Genomic DNA, 14,295 nt, shown 5'->3' with positions numbered 1-14,295 from the left:
CTACGGTCCCCTGAATCCTGCCAGTGCGGCTCGAGTTGACTGTGTGTCACCGAGACCTGCAAGGGAATCAGGCCGACTGCGGTCCCCTGAATCCTGCCAGTTTGCGGCTTGGATAGACTGTGTGTCGTCGAGACCTGCCAGGGGAGTTGACGGATTTACAGGGGTACACCTATGTGGTAGTTTTAAAGGAATTTCAGTGCTTTTATGCAAATATTGATTACAGTAATTTTATGCAAGTTTTCCTGACATTTGAGCATGTTTTACATCTGCATAGATATATATATATATATATTTATATGTGAATGCCTTGTATTTGACTACAGTCGAACTTCAGATTTTCATATCTATTTTTCTATAATGGGGGTTATTATGTTCATAAATTGTTTCGAGAACGCTAATTTTGTCCACTCACACTTTCAAATGTTTTGCGCCCCCAGGCAGTAGACGTGCACAGGAATCCACCACCGGGCCTTCTCCTAGCTCCCGCGCCACCCACGAAACGTAGGATTTTGTTGTAAAACACTTAAATTCTTGTATGTATTAGTAATTGCTCTGATATCTGGTTAGAGTGAAACCAGAACAGTTGGATGTTTTATTTACTTATTCTGGCAGTTGGTGTGAATATAAATTGCTTGTTTGACAGGTCGAAATTTTTGGGTTTGGACAAATTACAGGGGAGACTCTGCCGAATTTTCGGTAGGAGTCCAGGGAAGTTTTAAATCGTAGTTTGTAACTGGAAGGGTAAAAAGGTCTTTTGTGCCTGACATTCGCCAGGTGTCGGACACGCACAGGGTCCGACTCGAATTCCAAAGTGGAATTAGGATCGGGTCCTGTCATAAGCTCCAACTATTAAGACTTTCAAAGTGCACACATTTTTTTGCTTTTTTTTATCCTCTTACACATGCAAGTGAATGAAACTATGAATTACTAAAATAGATGATTATGTTTTGTAGTTTGTAGTTTGTATTTGTAACCATCAACATAGGTTACAATTATGTTTAGTTTGTACATATATATTTTCTATTATATTTTAGCGTTCTTAATCTATATATATAAAGCAAAAGACAAAGAATGACGTGAAACATTCAAAATACCAGAAAATACTCTTGATTAATTCAAACATTAAGGGTCAGTTTGGTATTGCTGTGCTATGAAAATAATCACTGTTAGATTTGCTGTGAGATAAATCAGCTGTGAGAGAAAGCAGTTTGGCGTTTGGTAAACTTTTTGTTAAAAGTGTTGTTGATACTGATTCCCTCATAATCAGAAAATTATTGCCGCATGATCATTAAACCCAGGGCCTCTTCAAAACTGATTCCTGCATAATCAGAAAATAAAAGCACCTCATTAGCTGCTTTCCCTTATAGCTTTCTCTCATAGCAATTTTTAACAATAAGTGATTTTCTCATAGTTTACCAAACGGGCTGGGCTTCTCAAATTTTTTTAAAAATCACTTATCATTATAAATAAGCAATGCCAAACTGGCACTAAGAATTGAAATTATTAATTTAAATGAGGATAATATGTTAAATTCATATTTTTTCATATTAAAAAATTAAAATTAAAAACAAAATCAAATAATATATCCTACTTTTATGAAACATAACTACCCATTTTATTTTTTCTTAAATTAAAAAAAAAAAACCAATTCATGTGCCAAGGGGCTAGTAATCTCTATATATAAAGAGAATGGTGAAACATTCAAAATACCAGAAAATGCCCTTAGTAAATGCAACCATTAAAAATTGAAATTATTAATTAAATGAGGATAATATGGTCAATTTATATTTTTCCTACTACAAAAATTAAAATTAAAAACAAAATCAGATGATAGATTTTATATTTTATATTTTCTCAATTCTAAAATAAAATAAAATAATTAAAAATAAAACAAAAAAGAAAACCAATTGGCGGGGCTAGTTGAAAAGAATGCATAAAGAATAACTCTGTAAAAATTATTGACGAGCTCAATCCTGCATGAATGGAAACATGAAATTTTAGTTTTGGATCACACCGTATGGGTCCTATCCACTATATATATATATATATATGTTTTTGGTTGCCGTCGAAAAGGATGTTTCATTAAACGAACACGCAGAGAGAAATACATCTATAGGGCAACTTAAATTATTCTTGCCAGCCACCAGATTATTGATGGATTTTCATAATCTGTCAGAGTAAATGTCATCCCTTAAAGTCAAATTACATAAGCGTACACAAAATGATTAAATGAATACGTCTGAAATCACTAATTCTCATTCCAAACTCATCATTTTAGTCTACATTCCTTCAATTCAATTAATGTCATCCTTATCATCGTATGTGCACATCAATGTTATCCATAATGTCAATTACGTTTAAATTTGCGTCAATATTAAGGATAACATCTTCTAAACTTATGAGATGATTATTTTTCTTGAAATTTTAATAGAGAAAAAATCCAAACGGTCATAATTTATTTTCCTAACACCCCAAGAGGCAGAAATATAAACAAAATAATTATAGAATCTTATTGGGTGGATAAAACCCAAATATTTACTTGGCAAACTTCCAATACATCACCTAATTAAATTTAAAAAAGAGAAGAAATATACGCGTACAAGACCGGAAAAATACATAAATCCAATAGGCCCAGATACGTTATTGAAGAAGAAGCGAGTTCCCGAAAGTCGACAAAACCGGAAAAATAAGAGCAAAAACAAAAGAGCCAACGTTGGCCAGGCCACAAAGGAAAGGTTACATGTCGGTAGTTTTACCAAAATCCAAGGGCATTATGTGGAACTCGTTTATATTTAATTGACAGCGACGCGCAGAGCAGCCAAATAACCCATCCAAACAGGCCCTTCTCTCCATCTCTCTTAAAAAGCACCCCCTCTTATTGTGGCTCTCTCTCTCTCTCTCTCTCTCTCTCTGCGTTGCGATCCTCACACCACAATCTCATCCTCTCACAGCTTCGTCCTCTTCTTCTCGATCCCCAACTGTAAGTCTCCTCTTCTCTGCTATCTCTTCTCTCTCTTCTCTAGCCCTAATTTGTCCGTCCGATCAATTTCTTTCATCATCCAGATCCCTAATTAATTTAATCTATTTTGTACGAGACTGAATTTTCAATTTTGATTTCAAATCAGTCTACTTTGTTTAATTACTCGGAGGCTGTTGCCGTCTGATTGACCTCCATTCACATCCTTGCCTTTGATTCCTTCTGTTGCATGTCAACGATTCCGATTAGGTTTTTAATTACCGGTTTTTACTTTAATTTTGATAATAAATATGTGTTTTTTCAATATTTTTGTTGTTAATGATGTTTGATTTTGATCTGCTTTGCCTACGATTTTGATCTGTTTTGTGTCTTGGGAGCTGATTTTGGGTTTTGAATTTGTTAATGTACTACTGGCGGTTGCTGAAATGATTGGGCTTTTAGGGTTTCAGTTTGGGGCTTTTCCAGACTGGTGCAAGCTCAATTTTTTGGTTCGTTTTATTGTGATTGAGATTTTTCTAGGGTTTTGTCATTTTTTAATTTTACTTTAAATAATTGTTACTTGTATGTGGCTGTTTCCGTAATGTGAATGTCGATAAGTGAATGACTAATGTGAATATGCTATCATGATGTGAAAAAAATTGCTATTGAGCTGCATTTGCATATTAAATAAAATAAATGCATACTGGCGATTTTGAGCTACTACATTTTCTGTTTTCTGCCTAGTTTTTAGTAGGAAAAAGGAAATACAGGAAATTCTGAATTGTTTTTTTATGTTTGAGTTCTTCTTTTAGGCTCATGTCATTATTAGTTTCCTCATAAAATGGCACATCTGTTATTTATATTTCTAACATCTCTTTTGTTTTTAATATTTTCAAGCATTGTTTGCTCAGGTTTAAGTCGAGCATTTGGATTTTATTTTGCAATTTCGAAGTTTTTTTCCCTTCTGTTTCTTATCTGTATGCGCATACCTATTAAGATTAATGCTTTAATCTTGTGCATTGTGTTTATTTACTTTTTACACTTCATTTTTGAATTTTTTAAGGGTAATCATGAGTGACCAGGGAGAAAAGACTTGTCCTCTTTGCGCGGAGGAGATGGATTTGACAGATCAGCAATTGAAGCCATGTAAATGCGGTTATGAGGTCTGGGACACTAACTTACCTTTGTCTCTCTGTGGGTTGGGGGGAGGTTTGGTGGATAGTTGTTACTATTTTGTCTACATAGTGCTTTTGATTTGAATTTCGAACTGCATGATTAGTCATTCAACTACTCACTTCCCATGGGCTGTTCGTTGCTACTAAAAGTTTACAATCCTAATCTATTTGGTTACGTGACATAACCTGTGCACTCTTCAACTTATTTGGGCACTTCTATGAATTTATTTTCTTCCTGCCATGTTATTGAAACAGTTCTATGTGGATTTGTTATTGAGTTTGCAAGTTACGAAGAATAGTGGCCAAACCTATGGGTAGTATAAGATAATTTTTCATCTTTGCAAAGCAAAGCATAGAATTGAGTCTCTTTATAGTCAACCGTCAATAACAATGAAAAAGGTATTAACATTTGACTCTTCTAGATTGGGTCCAGGTTGGTTCAGTACTGGTTTTGTTCCACATATTGTCTTATGCTTCTCTAGAATATTTTTTTGGAACGTTAGTTGTTCCTCCTTTTCAAACTTGGGAAGTGTCTTTTTTTATTTATTTAATGGCTTTAATTGAGAAAGCTTCAGTGGTGTGACTGTTTCTAGGAACTCAATATTCCTGTGTATAGCTGACATCCTGATTCACTGATGGAAATCTGCCTTTGCCCACTTTTGGAGAGATAGAAAAAGTTTTCTTCACCACAATTAATCTCTTACAATTGTTTGGTAGGATGGATGGACAGGATAAAATCATAAGGGAAGGATAAAGTGATTGGAAGACAAAATGTACCCTCACTTGTTCAGAGGAAAGGGACAAAAAAAAAAATTCTGTGTATAAACCATTGAGTAGTTGGATTGAGGACAGAGTAAAAGTATCGAAAGTTTCTCTTTGCCTCCCTCCTATGATCCTTTCAAATTTGGACAGATTTAGTTAGTTTGGTCCAGAGGGTTCCTTTCCCCTTGCTTTAGTAGCTGGGTTGAAGAAAAAGAGTACAATTATCAAAGGTGTCTCTTGTCTCCCTCCTTTGTTCCTTTCAAAGTTTGACAGATTTGGTTTGTTGGGTCCAGGGGGCTCCTTTTCCTTTTATTCTCCTTCCTACCAAATGAAGGATAAACTCTCGTTTCCTGCTCTCCTATCTGGGTCTCTTTACAGAACATAGCGTTAGACATGATAGTAGAGTTTTCTTTAGGGATATTAGAGTGCAGGGTATTGAACTGTGTGTCAGTGTGTGGTGGCTTTGTTCAGAATCAATATGTATGCCCCTGACAGGCAGTCAAATATTTGGGATAATTCGGTTTGTGTGTTTGGTTTTTGTTAATTGTGAATCTTCGTATTTATGTTTGTGCACCTTGAAAGTTATAACTTTTGCGTGGACTTTATTCTTATTTCTGCTGAATTCTGAAATTCTCTACTTGATCACAGATATGTGTTTGGTGTTGGCACCACATAATGGACATGGCTGAGAAGGATGAGACAGAGGGGCGGTGTCCTGCATGCCGCACTCCTTATGATAAGGAAAAGATTGTAGGGACGGCTGGAAAGTGCGAGAGGTTGTTTTTCTGTGGACCATAATTTTTTTGCATCTGATAGATAGCCACATCAATTTTTAATTAGATAAGTAGCAACTGTCGTTGTAATTGCTTGGACCTTTTTCTTTTACTTTTGCCCCACAGATTGGTGGCTGAAATCAATACCGAGAAAAAGATGAAGTCTCAGAAGGCAAAGGTTAAATCGACTGAAGGACGGAAGCAGCTCAGCAGTGTGCGAGTGATTCAAAGGAACCTTGTTTACATAGTTGGGTTGCCTCTTAATCTGGCAGATGAAGATGTAGGCTCTCTCTCTCTCCCCCTCTCTCTCTCTCTCTGTGTCTGGCATCTTTCTGTTTTGGCTTGTAGAGGCTCACTAATTTAATGCATCTCTTATGCAGCTTCTGCAGCGCAGAGAATATTTTGGTCAGTATGGGAAGGTTTTAAAAGTTTCTATGTCCCGAACTGCAGCTGGTATCATTCAGCAATTTCCAAACAATACATGTAGTGTGTAAGTAAACCTGTTCATAGAGAATTGGTTTGGTAATTTTTTTTTTTTTCCATTTCCTTATGCTCGTTGGAGAGATGTTTTTATACAGCTGGATACCACTGTTTTTATAATTAGCTCAAAAGTTCGTATGCAGTTTATGTTAATTTTCTTGTTTACAGCCATGTGATGGTGATTGTTGCTTGTTAATTTTCTTATTGATATTTTACACATTCACCTTTCATTTGACTCCAGCATAGCATAGCATTAAGCTTGCTGCGATCTTCCGATTGCCATTGTGTGCTTAGTGTTGGTTTCATAATGGTTCCTTGTGCTCAGATATATTACTTACTCGAAAGAAGAGGAAGCGGTTCGTTGTATTCAAAATGTACATGGGTTCCTCTTGGATGGTAGATCGCTGAGGTACATGCATGTTTATATTTGTTCTCTCATTATTGAATTGCATGATTTTTCAGCATAGAGTCGTTGGTATAATAATCCCTTATATGTATGTTTCAGGGCATGCTTCGGGACCACAAAGTATTGTCATGCATGGCTGAGAAATGTGGTATGAATCATTACTTGGTCTACCTGGTTTATAAAATTTCTCTATTGTAGTTGTATTAAATTTTAAAGAATCTATTTGAGGACTGACTTTTGTTCTTTCCAGCCTTGCACCAATCCTGATTGTTTGTATCTGCATGAGGTTGGGTCTCAGGAGGACAGTTTCACTAAAGATGAAATAATTTCTGCATACACTAGGTATTTAGTTCGCCAACCTGGCCATTCTTTTTCAAATGATCTGTGTACTGCATTATTGCTGCCCTTGTTGATTGTAATAAATCTATCAGGAGGTTTTGGAAGAGGTGTTTATTATGGCTTCATTCGCCAAAACCTAGGCTAATGAGATAAGCTTTGGGTGTTCAACGATCTTTCATTTTCCTCAAGAAGCATTTTTTTCCTACAAAAATACAGTTGGTGAGGCACAGTGTGTATGAACTCTGCCAAACCTATAGCACTTCCAATGAGCCTGGCATTGTAACCCAAGCTCTTCAATGTGCATAATAGCCTTTCTTCAGCTTGATGCTTATCATGTTGTCTAGAGTAATGATAAGCATTCTCTGTGTTGGATTATTTGGAAGGATATAGTTGGCCTTAGGACTGATAAATCCATCCCAAAGATGGTCGTGAACATTAATGATAGATGGTTGTGGAGATGAAGGTTAAAGAAATTTATCATACATTAAATGCTTTAATATAGTTCAATTTTTTCGTATGTTGTCATTTAAATATGCTTTTTCTTGCGCTGTCTGCATGTTTTTTAGACTTTGGGTGGTGTTTTCGTTGGATGATTAATTAATTTGGATAATGGTTTCCTGAAGGAGTAGGGTACAACAAATTACCGGTACTGCAAACAGTATGCAACGGCGTTCAGGGAGTGTTTTGCCTCCACCACTAGATGATTATTGTAACAGCAGTTCAACTTCTGCTGGAGGACCAATTATTAAAAATGGTTCTAGTGTAAGTGTCATATCTCACTGGGTGGTTATGGAATTGCAAGGATAAGCTGGTTGCTATCATTTCTGTTTGCTTATTGTTTATTTTGAGCTTTTGTGTTTTCCTTTGAACATCTTTTTCATACAGGATAGTTTAGAAATATTGGACTAGAATTCTGGAAACCTATATTAAAGTTTAGTTAAAGTTATAGATAGTTGGTAATATGAAGTTGTCGGGTTGTGCTCTTTTTACTGGTAGTTATTGAATCGCAAGGATAAGCTGGTTGCTATCATTTCTGTTTGCTGTTTATTTTGAGCGTTCTCGTATTCCTTTGAACATCTTTTTCATACTGGATAGTCTAGAAATATTCGACAAGAATTCTGGAAACCTATATTAAAGTGAAGTTAAAGGTATAGATAGTTGGTAATATGAAGTTTAGGTTGTGTGGTTGTTTGATATTAGCTGGTTATAAGTTGCAGTTTTGAGTCATATCTTATTGTTTTGATTTTGTTTTTAACCTGGCAGAATACTGGAAGCCTTCTTAGAGGTTCTCCTCCAAATGGAAGCTCTGGTAGATCTATTGCTCTTCCAGCTGCAGCCTCATGGTATCTGGTTATTTATTATTTTTTCCTATATATTGTTTTATGATTGTAATCAATCCTAAAAGTACTGAGTGCACGTTGCAGGGGAACACGTGGTTCAAATTGCCAACCACCAGCTACAAATATAATAAATTCGAATGGACATACTAAACAGAAACCTGATGTCAATTGCACATTGCCATTTTCTTCAGCAGCGGTTGCTACTACTCAGGCTTCTATACTGCATAGTGATGCAGGAAAGAGGTCAGCATTAAATGATGAAAGTCAGACTATGCATGCTAAAGGTAAACCAGAATCATTGAAGATTGTGAGACAGAATAGTGGCGTGGATTGTCAGAATGACCTGTCTGACGAACCTGCTGCACCCGATGAAGCTCCTGCTTCTGTGAATGGGAGCAGCCCTTTATCTTCCCCCCAAACAACCAAGGATAATGATAGAGGCAGCAGCATGCAGCCAAACATCAGCAATGCCACCAACCATAGTCATCTATCTTACAGTTCCTGTCATGAAAAAGAAAACCTTGTTTCCACTGAAGAAGTGGTCCAAAGCATATGCTCTGATATGCCTTTGATGGGCATTGATAGAAATTCCATGGTAGAACATTCTGGTGTAGTCAGATCTAATAGTTCACTTTCTGATAATTCTGTGATTAAATCGCCTCGGAACCAAGGGTTACAGCAATATTGTGCTGAGCAGTCCAGAGAACCTCCAATAACTGCTGTGACAGCTGTTAATGCAGTGTGTGTTACAAGGGAACAATCCAACTGGATATCAGAGTCACAAGCACAACTAGTACCAAATGCATCTTCTGAGGTGGAAGAGGATGTACTATCTTTCGACAATCAGAGACTCAAGGATCCAGAAGTCAGTCGTTCAACATATTTGCCTAGTTTGGCTAATGCGGTCCATGTTTCAAATCATTCTAGGTCTCCGTTGCTGCATAGTGAAGCTTATGGTGCAGTTTATTCAAATGTTGATCGTCCATTTGTTGATAACAAAATGAGGGACAATTCACTTCTATCTTCGTCCAGTATTTCAGTAACATCTAATGGTTACCCTGAGAACTTGGTAAGCAGATCTTCTGGTTCAGAGAGGCCGTTGGAGCATTCCTTTCTGCTTCCAAATGAAGGCCCAGGGAAGCACAGTGGAAGATTCCTGGATGATGCAGCTAATGCGGATTTCAGTGCTGCTGTTGACAAGGGAGAGAGTAGCATAATCTCAAATATATTATCAATGGACTTTGACACTTGGGATGACTCAATAGCGTCACCACAGCATTTTTCGAAATTATTGGGTGAAACTGATAGACAGCCTGGAGCTCTCAAAATGTCAAGTCCTTGGAAAGTACAAAATAACAATCAGTCCAGATTCTCTTTTGCAAGACAGGAGGATTCTAAAAATCAAGCATTCGATGTACAGTCATCTCCGAATGTCATTGGGCAGTTTTCTAATAACCAATCATTCCACCATGGTTTTTCTGAAAATAGAGATTTAGGTTTGGAGAATCTTGAGAATCTTGGAATTGGAAACGGTTTTTCATCTAGCTCTTATGAAGAACCTGAAAATCATGGCAGCAATCATTTAGCTTTTTCTTCTAACAAGCTTTCTGGTGAGTACCGATTGGCTTTATGTTACTGTTTCTTCTTCTGCCGATTACCTATTGGGGTTTGTTGTATTTGCTGCCTTCCATTGGTCTTAGTAGGAATTTGTTTATGTTCTTTCTTGATGTTTAGCGGCATGCATTTTTTTCTTTGCCCCACATTTTGTTGCACGCAGTCAAGATTTTTTTTAAATGATTCCTTGCATGATCTGCGCTCTCATGTCACTTAATCATGCTTGTGAGACCTTTCTTTTTTATTTTTTGTTTCCGGATGAATTATCTAATAGGTTCATGACCGTAATTAATTTTCAATTCTGTGCTTAAAGTTCCTGTTTATTATGATCAGTGATTATTATTAGTAACAGTTTTTAAATGGGTTTTCACTTTATTTTCTTTGCTGGCCTGGGGGTTGTTTTTCATGCTTTGTCTTGTTTCTAACCATTATTAAAATCTTTCAGTGGTTTCAAGGGCTCAAATTTCTGCTCCTCCTGGATTCTCTGTGCCAAGCAGGGCACCACCACCAGGCTTTACTTCTCATGAGAGAGTGGATCAGGAGTTTGACTCTCTGGCTGGTTTGTTATATACAATACCTTTTAATTTGACTTTTTCTAATGCATCTGATGTTTAAGTGCTAATTTCATTACCTGTTTCTCAGGGAATCATTTGTATGATACTTCCTCTTTGTTGAGAAATGCATATCAACCTCAGGCAACTGGTAATATTGGTAGCTCTGGGGACATTGAGTTTATGGATCCTGCTATATTGGCGGTCGGTAAAGGGCGACTGCAAGGTGGGCTTAACAACCCCGGCCTTGAAATGAGATCAAACTTCCCTTCGCAGTTAAGTGCCTATGAAAATGATGCAAGGCTTCAACTGTTGATGCAAAGATCCCTCACCCCACAACAAAACGTTAGATTTCCTGATTTCGGCGATGGTTTTTCTCACGTCAATGATTCTTATGGAATTTCTTCGATGCTTTTGGATCAATCTCAGACTAGCAGCAATCTATCCCCTTTTTCTCAATTGTCCCTCCAACAACAGTCTAGAAACCGGGTCATGTCAAATGGACACTGGGATGGGTGGAATGAGGCTCAGGGTGGAAGCACTCTGGGTATGGCAGAGCTCTTGAGAAATGATAGACTAGGGTTCAACAAGTATTATTCTGGTTATGAAGATTCAAAGTTTCGGATGCCCAGTTCTGGTGATCTGTATAACAGAACATTTGGGATGTAATATTGCAAAATGATAGCTTTGCATGGTTGGGAATGTTCAAAAGGAATCGAGGGCTGTGTGGTTGTGTGACCTTGTACTCAAGTATGGGACTGACTCATAACTGGTCTTTGCCTCGGCAGCCTTATGTAGGGTCAAACTCCTGTAACTTTTGGGGTCTGTAATCCTGCAGGTAAGGATGAATTACTTGTTTAGGTTTTTGTATGTGGACATATTTTAATTTTTCTAGTTTGTTAGCATGGCCATAAAGAGGAGAAGCATGGATCTATTATTGCTTGCAGGACTATTGTTGCATCATGTAGTGCATCTGCTTTCTCCTCTTTTTGTTTTCACTTCCCACTAAATGCTGCTTTTCTTCTTCCCAGCCTCTTCTCTCCCTCGTAAAGGCACATAATTTGTATATTACTTTGATTTAGACATTATGGATAGCATGTTGTGCATTGAACAAACCTGTGTCATGCGAGTGTTCGGTTCTGTTTCTACAAGTGCCACTATGTCAATTCACTTAAAAGAAGGATAGTAAGAATGCCTGCCTCTTGGGTCCCCGCACCTTTTTTCCCTTTGCTAGATTTAAGCTGGAGTGAATTACTGGTATGTGCATTTTCTTGTATTTAGTTGGGCTTCTACTTTGTTTGCATTTGCAGGTGGGGGTGATAAATGCTTGATGTGAAGCTTGTATTGCGGGTTGCTGTATATGGTCAATTCGGACCGGCTGATCATCCAGATGATGAGTATTCAACTCCCTGCTGTACGGATATTTGATTGTTGCTCTCACAACTAAATGGATGAAATCTGACCCTTTTGGGGAGTTTTATACTGCGCTAACTGTTTAACATGACAAAATGGATATTAATGAATTTACAACTTTTTTTTCCTTCTAAGTTTCTATTTGTATTGTGTTTGCAAAGTTCAGAACAGAGAAGTGATTGGAATTAAAAAGTATTTCGTGCAATTATTTTATGAGTGTGGGGTGTGGGGTGTGTGCTGTAACTAGGTGGGATGGTAATGTTTTGTATTTTCTAAAAAAAGAAAAGAGGAAGAAAAAGCTAGAAGCTATTATTTTGAAGAGAATTGTTTATCTATCAGTGTCTGCTATTGTTTTTGTGTAAAGGAGGGCATGATGTGGGTTTTGATCTGTAGAGGCTGGTGTGCTACGAGGGATTTGTTATTTATTTTCGTGCCTTTCGGATTATGTTGGATCATTATTGTAGAAATAAAATAAATAAATAGATATCAGCTTGATGTTAAAACAAAGCTGTTAGTTGCTTGGATGTTGTCATATTTTCCAAGCATATAATTGGAGACTTTTCGTATGTGGGCAGCGTAGTAGACAATTCGTATATAATATTGATTCGGTATTTTCCCATTTCTGTTTTCCAAGTAAACAGTGCTATCTCAGGTATACGAAAGTTTTTCCTTTTTTTTTTTTTTTTTTTTTCTTTTTTTCTTTCCTTTAAACGAGGTCACAACAGGTCTCTCTCTACAAGTCTATATTATTGGCGTTTGGAAAGGTAAAGTCTGAAAAGAAATCCTTGGAGTTGGCTGTGGGACCCTTTTGGACTATCGCATCGTGTCATATTTGAACATCCCAGCGGGCCATATCCTAAATATCATAAGCATGGTTCTTTTGAGGAGTACTTGGTAGCCGATTGATCCAGTGCAGAGTTATTATTGTACTATTAAATTGGACTCTCATTGTAACTCCCTCACAATAACTCGTCATTATAGAAGCTTCCGTTTCGTTTTAGCAATTGCGGGGAGTCATTGCGTCTGAAAACAGCATACAGTTCCATAATTCCATTATATGGTGCCAATGTTGGCTGTGTGGTTATTTCCTTTAGCTGGCATTGGTGAAGCCTTTCATTTTCCCGGGTAACTTCAGTTGTGCTATCAATAATTTCCAGCGTCAGCTTCGAGGCACTGCGACTGCAATGGTTGCAATGACAATAGGCATCGCTTTCCACGTGAAATGGCCCTGATCGGTCTTGTTGGCATGGTTACAGGATGGTTGCCGGATGATATAAAACTAAGGGAGGCTTGACAATGTGAATGTGTACTGGGTGGTGAATTGTTGTACAAGCATCAAATTGTTTGTAAGGGAGTAAAAGATAGTTTGATGCCTATGTTTGCTAATTAAGATCAAGCAAATATACATATGAATTATGGTTACACAATATCTTTTTTTTTTTCCCATGCAGATAATAACTACTCGTCAATTTATACAAAAAATGTCGAAGATTTAGAAGTAAATGTACTTGTCCTGTTTCCATTTGGAATGCTTGTCTTGTTTTTATTTAGATATTTATGGTAACATTTCATTACAAATTCTTTTTGAGTTTCATCACAAGGGTGGGCTATGTAGGAGGGAGGAGAGGATGATATTGGGGAGGGGTTAGGAGATGTTTTTTTTCCTTCTTTTTCTTCATTTGTTATATCTACATTTCATTTTAAAGTTTCTTTCTGTAAATGTTAATAGTATTTTATACTATTAATAAATCAATAAATATAAGTTTTTGAATACCTAAGATAGAACAAGCTATAAAGGCATCTCCAAGGAAAGAGACAAAATAGTAGGCAAACCTCGTTAGCCTAGTCACATCAGCATTTTCATGCTCCAAAGGAAGAGGCAAATATGTAGGCAAAATATACCTACTTTTCCCAACAAGGCAATATTACCTACTTCAAAATAAAGAGGTATATTGGGTTCCACTTAATTTTTATAATAAAATATCACTCCACTCTCTCACATACTTTTTATAAAATATAATAGTAAATGTAAAAGATAAAAATAAAAAATATAATAATGATAAAAGATAAAAATAAAAATAAAATAATAATTTGTAGACTTGCATTTCCTAGTCTCTTGGAGTGACTGACTTTTTTCATAAGGCAAATGGAGGTTGCTATAGTACAATTTTGTCTATTTCATTTGCATACTCCTTTGGGAATGCTCTAAGGCCATCTCCAACCCATGAGGTCAAACTCAAAATATCTCAACACCTTTCCAAATCCAAGAAAATGAAGTGGCCAAAATTTGGGAAAACCCAAACTTGGGGCCAAATAGCAGTCCAACTATTGCCTGGACCTACAAAAATTTGGTGGAGCCCACTGACTGCTGATGCAACCATGTGCAAGAGAGACAGAATGTGGCCTCTGTAGGGGCCCGTGTTGCATGGTCTGTTGGAAGACTAACGCAGTCAGCATGCCAAGTGCCGAGACGTGGTCATGTTGCC

The 14,295-nt window shown here is 37.0% G+C and overlaps 1 protein-coding gene across 3 annotated transcripts; it reads left to right on the top strand.

Annotated features, from left to right (window-relative positions):
- The first annotated feature begins 2,838 nt into the window (after nucleotides 1–2,838).
- Nucleotides 2,839–12,316, top strand: LOC117629951. Of its 3 annotated transcripts, none has more exons than XR_004586178.1 (14): nucleotides 2,839–2,980; nucleotides 4,020–4,119; nucleotides 5,542–5,669; nucleotides 5,793–5,946; nucleotides 6,047–6,156; nucleotides 6,472–6,555; nucleotides 6,652–6,700; nucleotides 6,803–6,894; nucleotides 7,515–7,653; nucleotides 8,155–8,234; nucleotides 8,316–9,841; nucleotides 10,291–10,404; nucleotides 10,488–11,234; nucleotides 11,707–12,316. XR_004586178.1 is itself a non-coding variant. In XM_034362631.1 (13 exons), exons 2-13 carry the CDS (start codon nucleotides 4,027–4,029, stop codon nucleotides 11,063–11,065), a joined length of 3,147 nt encoding a protein of 1,048 aa, XP_034218522.1. In that variant the 5' UTR covers nucleotides 2,874–2,980; nucleotides 4,020–4,026; the 3' UTR covers nucleotides 11,066–11,700. The 3 variants fall into 3 exon arrangements, 1 of the variants encoding a protein (XP_034218522.1); XR_004586177.1 differs by having other exon boundaries at nucleotides 2,874–2,980; nucleotides 7,521–7,653; XM_034362631.1 differs by lacking the exon at nucleotides 11,707–12,316 and having other exon boundaries at nucleotides 2,874–2,980; nucleotides 10,488–11,700.
- Nucleotides 12,317–14,295: the final 1,979 nt, after the last annotated feature.

This window comes from Prunus dulcis, chromosome 6 (genome assembly GCF_902201215.1).
Source record: "Prunus dulcis chromosome 6, ALMONDv2, whole genome shotgun sequence".
NCBI lineage: Eukaryota > Viridiplantae > Streptophyta > Magnoliopsida > Rosales > Rosaceae > Prunus > Prunus dulcis.
Note: the sequence above shows the minus strand (reverse complement) of the source record. Positions and strands in the feature narration are given on the sequence as shown.

Coding starts and splice junctions, on each gene's coding strand:
- LOC117629951 (XM_034362631.1), top strand. CDS start 4,027: ATGAGTGACCAGGGAGAAAAGACTTGTCCTCTTTGCGCGGAGGAGATG. Junction 7,654..8,154: donor TTATTAAAAATGGTTCTAGT/GTAAGTGTCATA, acceptor TTAACCTGGCAG/AATACTGGAAGCCTTCTTAG. Junction 10,405..10,487: donor GGAGTTTGACTCTCTGGCTG/GTTTGTTATATA, acceptor CCTGTTTCTCAG/GGAATCATTTGTATGATACT.